This window comes from Chelonoidis abingdonii, chromosome 9 (genome assembly GCF_003597395.2).
Source record: "Chelonoidis abingdonii isolate Lonesome George chromosome 9, CheloAbing_2.0, whole genome shotgun sequence".
NCBI lineage: Eukaryota > Metazoa > Chordata > Testudines > Testudinidae > Chelonoidis > Chelonoidis abingdonii.
In genome coordinates, this window is record NC_133777.1 from 77,479,227 (window position 1) to 77,490,646 (window position 11,420).

At 48.3% G+C, this 11,420-nt stretch overlaps 2 protein-coding genes across 4 annotated transcripts in view; one reads left to right on the forward strand and one right to left on the reverse strand.

Moving 5' to 3' along the window:
* Nucleotides 1-974, reverse strand: part of TTC23 (tetratricopeptide repeat domain 23) — a 68,643-nt gene extending 67,669 nt beyond the window's left edge. Inside the window, 1 exon segment of the mRNA XM_075069095.1 lies at nt 929-974. Within this exon segment, the coding sequence (XP_074925196.1) occupies nt 929-974 (46 nt within the window).
* Nucleotides 1-11,420, forward strand: part of LRRC28 (leucine rich repeat containing 28) — a 103,823-nt gene that overhangs the window by 1,072 nt on the left and 91,331 nt on the right. Inside the window, exons 2-3 of one of the 3 annotated variants that reach the window (XM_032783036.2) lie at nt 1,940-2,035; nt 9,379-9,606. In XM_032783036.2, coding sequence (XP_032638927.1) covers nt 9,439-9,606 — 168 coding nt within the window. In that variant the 5' untranslated portion in view covers nt 1,940-2,035; nt 9,379-9,438. Of the gene's footprint in view, nt 1-1,939; nt 2,036-7,853; nt 8,056-9,378; nt 9,607-11,420 lie in introns of those variants that run through there. The other 2 variants (XM_075069710.1, XM_032783035.2) reach the window with 2 other exon arrangements.

Consider the following 11,420-nt stretch of genomic DNA (forward strand, 5'->3'; position numbering starts at 1 on the left):
CCCCCCCCACCCGATCACCGCCCCCACCTTCTCCCCAGGCCTGACCACCCCCCATCGAGACCGTTTCCTCCCTCCACCGGCCATACAGCACCGGCCCGCAGAGACCTGTTCCCCTCCCCCCGCCCACGGCCCCGACCTTTTACCCACCCGAACACCTGCCCACCAAGACGCCCCCGAACACACCGCTCCCCAGTTCCCCCCCCCCCCCAACCCCGCCATACAGACCTGTCCCCCAGCCGGCCTCAAGATCACGCCAGAGACAGTTTCCAACCGCCCCCCGCCAACAGCACTGCCCAGAGACCGTTCCTCCCCCCCCCCCCCCCGGCCACTACAGCACCGCCACCCCAAGAGACCCTGTTCCTACCCCCCCCCCATACAGCCACACCGCCCCCAAAACGTTCCCCCCCCCGGCCATTACAGCACCGCCCCATAGACCCTGTTCCCACCCCCCCCCCCCCCCCATACAGCACCACCCCAGAGACCCTGTTCCGTCCCCTGCCGTCCCCATCGGGCCAGTAACAGCACGCCCCATAGACCCCTGTTGCCTCTCCCCCCCCCCCCGTCCCCCCGGCCATACAGACACCGGCCTCCATTAGGACCCTGTTTCCCCCCCCCGCACATAACAGCACCGCCCCCATTAGAACCGTTCATCGGGCCCCGCCCCATACAGCTACCTCCCCATAGACTCTGTTCATCCCCCACCCCATCCCATCCCCGGCCATACAGCATCTCTCCCCATAGACCCTGTTCCCCTCTCTCCCTCCTGGCCATACAGCACTTCCCAAGCCCCTTATATAGCGATTCATTTCCCACGCAGTCATACAGCATGTCCCATCCCATCACCTCCTCATGCACCCATTCATCTCTCTACACAGCACCTCCCAACCCCCCCATGCACCCATTCATCCCCTCACCCAGCTATACTCACCTCCCAGACCCCCATCATACACTCCTTCATCTTCCCCAGGCAGCATTTCTCAATCCCCCATCACACACTGATTCATTCCCCTACCCAGCCATATAGCACGTCCCATTCTCCTACCCAGCCATTCAACATCTCTCCTTCCCTCCACCATAGATCTATTCATCCCCTCACCCAGTAGTACATCTCCCAATCCCCCCACTTCATCTATTCATCTTCCCAACCTCCTGGTGATACAGCCTTTTCCTGGTTGGTTCTTCTCATAGTACATCCATGCACCCAGTCCCCCCACCCTATGAAACAGCAGCCCCCAGTTCCCCATTATCCCATTCATTCTCCCCTTTCACCAGTGATGTAGAAGCAACTGGTTTTCCAGAACTCCACTCGTAACCTCCATGTAGGACTGGAATAGCCACCTCTTTCTCTGTGGCCTGTGCTCTCATGCCATCAGTTACTGAACTCAGTCTCAGTGCTTTGAAAGGGGGGTATTTAGTGATGAACCATCTGGCTGCTGGGAGTGGGAAAGTGTATGTAGTTGACCTTGGAAGTGGGAACCCAAACACAGTGGATCAAACTCTTCTCTGGCATAAGTACCCAAAACTCCTATTGAACTCACCAGCCTGCTTATGGCAGGGTTACATTTGGTCCACTGGGGATGTTGAGTCTCAGTTGTGTAGTTTTCCATAATTTCAGCTTTCAGTAAAGAACATCTGGATGGCATGTTGCAAAAGATTTCAGACTGTTTTTGGATGCTTTTGTGTCTTTGGTGCTTGTAAGAAATCCACATTACAAGCCAATTCATGCTTTCAGAAATGTACATAATACAGTAGAAAAGTGGAATCTACGGTCTGAGATATTTAAGACGTGCATTAACCTTTTTGTTCTGCATCAGTCATGGCTACTTTTGATAGTGAGCATTCTATGGTCATGTCTTGTAACAGGGAACATGCTGTTATAATAATACTCATAAATATTCTCTCAGTACATCACGTGAGAGTTTATTATGCTTTTTTTAAGAGAAAAAAATGTATGTTGATGTGACATGCTTGGTTTAGAGTCCCGGAGAATGAAGCCACCTATCCACTGAACTGGGAAAGCCTAGGCACTAGAAATGTGACCTTCCCTTATATATTGTCTTACTGACTCTCTCTAGAGGTGAGGGCAATTGTCTCTGTTTTCATTTGTCTAAGGCCCTGTCTACCCTCGCAAGTTTCTGCACAGTAAAGCAGCTTTCTGCACTGTAACTCCGAGGTGTACACACTGCCAAGCCACTTAGTGCGCAGAAACTGCACAGTTGCAGCGCTTTAAAAAAAACCACCCCAATGAGGCGTGCAGCTTTCTGCACCGGGGCTGGAGCACTACGGTGCCAGTGTAGACACCGTGGTCGATTACAAGCGCTGCAGTTGGCCTCCAGGAGGTGTCCCACAATGACTGTTCTTGCCTCTGGTCATCGGTTTGAACTCTACTGCCCTGCCCTCAGGTGACCAACCGTCATCCCCACTCCGTAAATTTCTTTGGAATTTTGAAAGTCCCCTTCCTGTTTGCTCGGTGATGTGTGCAGTGGTCTCAGCACATCTTTCCAGGTGGCCGTGTCTGCTCCACGTAACAGCCTGATCCCCTGCTTGGAGCAATGCCGAGCTGCTGGACCTCATCAGCGTTTGGGAAAAGGAGGTTGTCCAGTCCCAGCTGCGCTCCAGCCATAGGAATTATGATACCTACAGACAGATTTCACGATGCATGACAGAAAGGGGCCATGACCGGGACACACTGCAGTTCAGGATCAAAGTGAAGGACCTGCAGAATGCACACAACAAGGTGTAGGATGCAAACCACTGCTCCGGTGCTGCACCGGTTCTACAAAGAACTGGACGCAATACTCAGCGGCAACTCCACCTCCACTGTGAAGACCACTGTGGATACTTCAATGGCTTGCATGCCAGTGGAAAGTGAACGGAGCCAAGAGGAGGAAATCTTGGATGAGGAGGGGGACCCAAAGGAAGAGGATGACTCTGAGGTCAGAGATGCATGCAGCTAGGAGTTCTTTTCTACCCCAGAAGAGGCTAGCCAGTCTCAGCTATTGGAAGTTGGTGAAGTGCAAGCAGGAGAGGAGGCCCCTGGTAAGTGAATTTGATTTTGGGAATCGCTGAAGCGAGTTGTTGGGGGCAGAAGGGTTGTAGAATGCAGGCTTGTCTCCCACGCGTGCCTAATCTCAGTAGCAAAATAGGCTGTTGATTGACTCTCTCACTTCATGGGAATTTCCCTCCGAGATCTCCAGGAACTCTCGTGGAGATACTGGGCAATCTGCTGCTGCGGGTTCTCTGACAGAGCTGCTTTGTTTCTTGCCCCACTAATGGTAACTTTCCTGCACTACTGTGCTGTCCCGGGGTGGGGGTGGGGATGGGGATGGACCATTGCTGCACACAGGTGAGCTGCATAGGGGCCACGGTGGAAGGGGCCATGGTGGAGGCCGCAGTCTTGGAGAAGACCCTCCCTTGATTGCCTGCTCACCCTCAGCAGCGAGATATCTTCCATAATGATCACATTCTGTGGAAAATGTGGGGACAGGAATGATTATCAGGCTCCCCCATATTGCTGGCTCTCCCCAAGAGCTACGCACCCAGTGTATAGCAGGGTCCGGGAAGAGTGATTTACCCTGCCCCTGCGGCTGCTCACCATTTTGGGGATCTTGTGGCTCATGTGTGCTTGCCTGAGGTCAGCCAGTTAGTGACTGGTGTGTGAGTACTGGCTGTGTTTTAAATCACTGAATCGATCGGTGTTCTTTGTGTTGCAAACAATAGTGCTTCTGTAAAATGTTGTGTTTAAACTTCACAGAGATGACCTTGGGAGCCCAGCCTCCCTCTTTGTTATTGGCAGCTGAATGGCTGTGCAGAATTAGAAAGCGGCCCAGAAGAGCTAAGGAGGACTTTTTGCATGATGTTATGGTGCACTCCGCCACCGAGAAACAGGAAATGAAGGAGGGGCAAGACAGCGAGAAGAGGGACGGAAAGGAGAACACGGCACGCCGGAATGAAACTACAGAGCGGCTCTTAAAGGTTATGGAGCACTAAGCAGACACACTCCAGGCGATACTAGCTCTGCAAACCAAGCAGCTTCGCACCCGCCCTTCCCCACAGCCGCTGTCGCAAAAATCTTTCCCATGCTCCCCCCAGACTCCGCCAACACACTCTTACCAACCTCCTGACTCCAGTCTATACCCGCAGCATTCCACTCCTCCCCCCTCACAATCCAGCACTGCAGACTCCCACTACCCACTGCACTCTCACCCATCCCTCTGCAGTTTGGCCCTGCTGAAGTACAGTTTGGACCTGCTGAAGTTTGGCCCCACTGCACTGTACTCCAAAGGATATTGGATATGATCCCTGGACATACACAAATCTTTAGCCATCCCGGGACCTGCCTCCTCCTGGGACCTTCCCTTCCCCCATTCCCCTCACGGCTGATGGTTTTTTTGGTTTGACTCTCTCCTCCAGTTGTTGTTTTTTAATAAAAGAACTGTGTTGGTTTGTAAGCCATCTTTATTCTATTAATTAAAAGCAAAAAGAGCCCTGCAAAGCAATATACAATTATGTTAAACTCGCATATTGCATTGTCTGCACCAATCACCTCCTAGCAATACAAACACTGCACTCCCAAGCATAGCAACAAATATTAGTGGCTTTCGGCTTAAAATTGCTGCCTCAAAGCATCGCTGATGCTTATAGCCCCATGCTGTGCCCCTGTAATAGCCCTGGTCTCTGGCTGTTCAGATTCAGCCTCCAGGTGCTGAGTCCAGCCCTGAGTGAAATTTTCACCCTTCCCTTCACAAATATGGAGCACACAGCCTGTGGCTATAAGCATAGGAATATAGTCATCGGCCAGGTTCAGCTTCTCATAGAGGCAGTGCTAGTGGGCTTTTAAATGACCAAAAGCACACTCAACAGACATTCTGCATTTGCTCAGCCTGTTACTAAACTGCTCCTTGCTGCTGTCAGGTTGCCCTGGGTATGGCTTCATAAGCCACAGCATTAAGGGATAGGCGGAGTCTCCCAGGATCATAATGGGCGTTTCGACTTCCCCTACGGTGATCTTCTGGTCCAGGAAGAAAGTCCCTGCTTTCAGCTTCCTGAACAAGCCAGCATTCTGAAAGATGCATGTGTCATGCACTTTTCCAGACCAGCATGCGCTAATGTCTGTGAAATGCTCACAGTGATCCACAAGCACCTGGTGAACCATTGAGAAGTACCCCTTGCGATTAATGTACTCGGTGGCTAGGTGGTCTGGTGCCAGAATTGGAATATGCATGCCATCTATTGCCCTTCCGCAGTTAGGGAAGCCCATTTGTGCAAAGCCGTCTACAATGTTATGCACGTTGCCCAGAGTCAGTCTTTTGGAGCAGGATGTGATTAATGGCCCTGCAGACTTCCATCAACATGAGTCCAACGGTAGTCTGTCTCAGTCCGAACTGGTTAGCGACTAATTGGTGGTAGTCTGGAATAGCCAGCTCCCACAGTGCAATCGCCACGCATTTCTCCAGTGACAGAGCTGCTCTCATTATTGAGTCCTTGCGCCGCAGTGCTGAGGTGAGCTCATCACACAGTCCTGTGAATGTGGCTTTCCTCATCTGAAAGTTCTGCAGCCACTGCTTGTCATCCCAGATGTGCATCATGATGTGATCTCACCACTCAGTGCTTGTTTCCTGAGCCCAAAAAAAGCAACGATCCACTATGCTCAGCACCTCCCTGAATACCACAAGCAATCTCCTGTCATAGCTACTACGTGTGGTGAGATCAAAATCGCACTCCTCTTGCCTTTGTAGTTTAAGGAATAACTTCACTGTCACTCATGACGTGTTGGTCAGAGTGAGCAGCGTACTGGTCAACAGTTCGATATCCATTCTTGCAGCCCAAAGAGGCAGGGTGCATAGTACACAAACCATTGAAAGTTGGCACCAAATGTGGATGGAAGCACAGGGATTGCTGGCATGCAAAGCAGTGCATCACGGGGCAGTGGGACAAGACCTAGGATGCCCCGCGACTCCCTCTGCCTCCCCACAACTCTTAGCAGCAGATGGATAGCTGGCCAGAGTGCACCGCTCCGAATACCTCTGCAAGTGCCGCAAGTGTGAGCACTCTATTGCGCAGGCACTTGACAGTGTGAACGCACAACAGTGGTTTCCATTCAGTGCTCTGAGCGGCGCTGTACCTCCCGGGGCTGTAACTCTGCCAGTGTAAACATGCCCTAAGACTGTCCACAAAGAACTGACAATTATAGTAATGCTGTTTCTGATGTGGATGCTGGCTCACTTGGAATTGTACTGATGCTGTCTTACTTAACAGGTAACTGAACAGCCATAAAATAGTTATGACTAATGTTCCCTCTAAATTTTTCGTCCATGTGCAGAATAAATTTTATGTGCACCAAAGTATGTGGGAATGTGCACCACCAGTAGAAACAAAGAACTTAGATTATAATAAATATTTTTACAAAAGTTACCATAGGGATAATTACTCCATCCAGGACAGTTAGGCATTTTAGAATTCACTACTTAAAGAATTAAATTTAAATGTATGAGAAATAAGAATTATGAAATGCATAGACCAGTCAAAACACTAAAATTAAGACACTTTGAAAGAATGAAATTACAGAGAATATATGTGCATTGCAGGAAATACCAAGAAGAAACACCAACAATAATAATAATAATACAAGTATGTGCTGGGAGGTGAATGTGAAAGGCACTGTGTGTGTTAGCGAGATACACAGACTGTGTGGGTGTGAGTGAGAGAGAGAGAGTGTGAACTGGCTGTTGGGGAAATCTCAGAAACAGTGCACTGTCTCTTTAAGAAAGGCACTCACTCAGTGTTCACTGCAGCAGCTCAGAGTCCTGAGTCAGCCTGTGTCCCTGGTCTTCTGCACTGGGGCAGGGAAAGGGGGACATCCTGACCTCAGTACCCCCCCATCAGTCCACACACAGCCAGCAAGAGGGTCCCAGGAGCAGCTACATGACGGAGCAGCATGGTGCGTGGGACACCTGAACATGTGCTGCTGGCTGTGCATGCTCTCCTTATCAGCTGGGCGGTATTTGAATGTTTCCTGGGCAGCCGTGCTGGCAAACAACTTACAGGGAACACAGGTTATGACTCTTTCAGAACTGACCTGAGGGTAACTCATTCTGCTGAGTTAGAGGTGAAGGCCACTGAAGTGTGTGAGAGATGTTATGTCTGAGCTGTGGTTAGCATTTCTGAATGGCCTACAAAGAAGATAGTTATCTAACTCTACAGAAGAATATGGACTGTTTATGAATGCTTGTTCTGGAGCTCAAGAGCATTACTGAAACTGATAAAAGATAGTTTGATCTATACAAGGAGTCTTAGTCTTATCTGAGATACAAGCTTGTATTTACAACAATTACTGTTCAATAGATAAGGTTCACATTGATTTCTGGGTAGCTGGTCATCTTCCAGGACTACTTGTGGTTAAAAATGTCTCCATCAAGAAAAAGTTAAGAGAGCAAACAGAAAATATTGTTGGTAGATAGGAACGGTTAGCTCCCTGGTCTGTTCTTTCATTATGAATGTAAACTTGTCTGCCTAAGTCCCTGGCACATTGGCAGAATAGACCATTGAATAGACTTCCTGTGTTAGGCTCCTAATCAATACTCTTAATACCTGTTTTTTTTTGTTTTTGTTTTTTGTTTAACAAATTCTTATTTATAGCAGTGCTAGTCAAGATAGTATCCCACTGTAGGCGGAGGCATAAACAGAATTCTGTTCGTTAACACTATAGAGCAGAAGTAAAATGAAGTCTGTGGGAGTTGAGGCTTAGATTGATTTTTAGTTTTGTTACCTTAGCACTTTTCATTTTCTACTTTTTTTTTTTCTTTTTCAAATCTGAAGTGTATTTTTTTTTTTTACCTTTCCTCATAGGTCAAGTTTTTTTAAACCTTCTATCATTTTTGTTGCTATCTTCTGGACTCTCCGATTTCTTTACATCTTTCCTAAAATGTGGCACCCAGAATTGGACACAGTACTCCAGCTGAGACCTCACCAGTGCTGAGTAGAGTGGGACAGTTCTCTCCTGTGCCTTATATACAACACTCCTAATACATGTCAGAATGTTAGCCTTTTTTGCAAGTGTGTCATGTTGTTGACTCATATTAAATTTGTGTCTACTATAACCCTCAGACCCTTTTCAGCAGTACTAACACCTACGCAGTTACTTCTCATTTTGTAGTTGGATTTGATTTTCCCTTCCTTACTGAAGAACTTTGCTTTCCTACTCCCATACACCCATTCATCCCCCAACCCAGATGTGCAGCATCTCCCCCATAGACCCATTCATCTCCCGCCCCCTCCTCCCCCAGACATGCAGCACCTCCTGCCCACCATAGACCCATTCATCCTCCCACCTGGCCAAGCAGCACCTCCCCCACCCCCCCGACCCATTCATCCCCTCCCGGCCATATAGCACCTCCCATTCCCCATACACCCATTCATCCCCATCCACCCCTGCAGAACCCCACTAGCTATGTCCTCCCAGCTTGATAGAAAGCATTGATAATTACTCTTTGAGTACAGTATTTAAATCAGTTTTTCATCTACTTTATAATTGTTTCATCTAAACCACATTTCCTTATTTTGCTTATGAGAATGTCATGTGGGACTGTGGGTATGTCTACACAACAAAGAAAATTCTGTGGCTAGCCCATGCTGGCCAACTCGGGCTTGTGGGGCCTGGGCTGCAGGGCTGTTTCATTTCAATGTAGACTTGGGCTCGGGGTGGAGTCTGGACTCAGGGACCTTCCCACCCCATAGGCTCCTACAAAGCAATTAAACAGCCCCACAAGCCCCAGTCAGCTGGCACAGGCCAATGTCCGGTGTCTAGTTGCTGGGTAGACATAACCTGTGTCAAAAGTCTTACCAAAATGCAGTTATATCACATCTACTTCTTCCCCACATTCACTAGGCATGAACCCTGTCAATGAAAATTTGGTTGGATTGACATGATTTGTTCTTGAGAAATCCATGCTGGCTATTCCCTTTAACTCTGTTATCCCCTTGGTACTTTCAAATTGATTGTTTAATAATTTGTTCCAATATCTTTCCAGGTCTCAAAGTTAGGCTTACAGGTCTATAATTCCCCAGGTGCTCTTTGTTCCCCTTTATAAATTTAGGTACTATGTTTACCCTTCTCCAGTCCTCTGGGACCTCACCCATCCTTCATGACTTCTTGACAGTAAGTGCTAATGATTCTGAGATTGCTTCAGGTAGTTCCTTAAGTACTATAGTAAGAATTTCATCAGGCCCTGCCAACTTGAATATAATCTAACTTATCTAAATAGTCTTCAGCCTGTTCTTTCCCTATTTTGGCTTGTGTTCCTTACTCCATGTTGTTAACGTTAGTTGTATTGAGTATCTCATTGCTACAATGTTTTCCTTTTCTTGCTTTCTCTTTAGAAATGGATGTGCATTCAGAAGATGTAGAGCTCTAATGTGAAGGTTGCGACAAAGTCAACAATGGCATCAGAACTTTGTAAAACGATCTCTGAGGCAAAGCTGGAAAGGCACAAGAACTTGTTCTTAAATTATCGAAATCTGCATAATTTTCCTTTGGAATTATTGAAAGATGAGGGTCTGCAATACCTGGAGAGACTCTATATGAAAAGAAACTCCTTGACCACCCTGGTATGATAAGTTGTTATACTTTTTGTTATCTGTACGTTTATAGTAGTTTGATAAATTCTGATTTGAAAAGAGTGATGAAATGCATTTTTGTAGCCTGCTGCTGATCTTTCAGAAAAGCTGATCGTGAATGGTGCTAAACACCACTCAGGACCTGGCTCCATTGAGAAGATTTAAACACCACATTCAGTTATATATGTTGGAAATGCAAATATCCAATAGATAAGATTTTTGGTGGGCTTCAGGTCTCTCAGCATATGCACAGTGTGCCCAGCCATTTGATAGCTGTTTGATAGGTGTTTATCTAACCTGCTCTTAAAAATCTCCAGTGATGGAGATTCTACAACCTGCCTATGTAATTTATGACAATGCTTAACCACTTTGACGGACAGTTTTTCCTAATGTCCATCCTAAGCCTCTCTTGCTGCAATTTAAGCCCATTGCTGCTTGTCCTATCCTCAGAAGTTAAGAAGAATTTTCTCTCTCTTCCTTGTTAACCTTTTATGTACTTGAAAGCTGTTATTAGAGCCCTGCAAAAACCCATGGATATCTGTTTTATATCTGTGGATATCTGCATCTGCGGATGTGAATATCTGCAGACTATTTTTGTGGATCGCGGCTTGGATGTGGATACAAATTTTATATCTGTGCAGGGCTCTAGTTGTCATGTCCCCTCTCAGTCTTCTGTTCTCCAGACTAAATAAACCCTATTTTTTCAATCTTCCCTCCTAGGTAATGTTTTCTAGACCTTTAATAATTTTTGTTGCTCTTCTCTGGACTTTCTCCAATTTGTCCACATCATTCCTAAAATTTGGCATCCAGAAGTGGACACAATACTCCAGTTGAGGCCTAATCAGCGTGGAGTACTCGATCATAAGCTGGTTCATTTATAAGCTGACCCCCCCCCAAGATGGATAAGTAAAAATGGAAAATGTTTATAATCCATTCATAAGACGACCCTATAATTCAGGGGTCAGCATACTTTGGCTCCCAGGCCATCAAGATAAGCCACTGGGGGCCGAGATGGTTTGTTTACCTCAAGCATCCTCAGGTACGGAGGTAAACCTAAATAAACAAAGTGTCCCGGTGTGCCAGCTGCTTACCTTGACGGGACAGCAACTGGTGGGGAAATTTTTTTTTGCGGAGGGTGGGGAGAGAAGTTGGGGGTCAGGGGAGTAACCTCTGTGACCACCTCCCGCATGACCCCACCCCTAGCCTGAGACTCCACACTCTCCCCATCCCATCCCTTCCCACCTTAGCTGGAGAGGGCAAGGGGAGGATGTCTCTGACCTGGCTTCGGGGTGGCAGCGGCATGCACTGGGGCCAGGTCAGGCTGCCTGCATGCCTGCCCTGGCCCCACACCGCGCCACTCCAGGAAGTGCTGTGGCCCCTGGGGTGGGTGGGGGAGGAGAGGGTGTGGAGGGCTCCATGATGCCCTTGCCGCGCCTTCAGGTACCTCTCCCAAAGCTCCCATTGGCCGTGATTCCCCGTTCCCGGCCAGTGGGAGCTGCGGGGGGTGGTGCCAGGAGGCAAGGGCAACACATGGAGATCTCTGCCCCCTCCCCACCCGGGGGCCTGCAGGGAAGTGGTGACAGCCGCTTCTGAGAATGGCACGGGGCCTGTGGCGCCACGGGGCAATCCCACGGGCTGGATTAAAAGCCCTGAGAGGCCGGGTCTGGCCTGTGGGCTGTAGTTTGCCCACCCCGATCTCATAGACTCATAGACTTTAAAGTCAGAAGGGACCATTATGATCGTCTAGTCTGACCTCCTGCACAATGCAGGCCACAGAATCTCACCCACTCACTCCTGTAACAAAC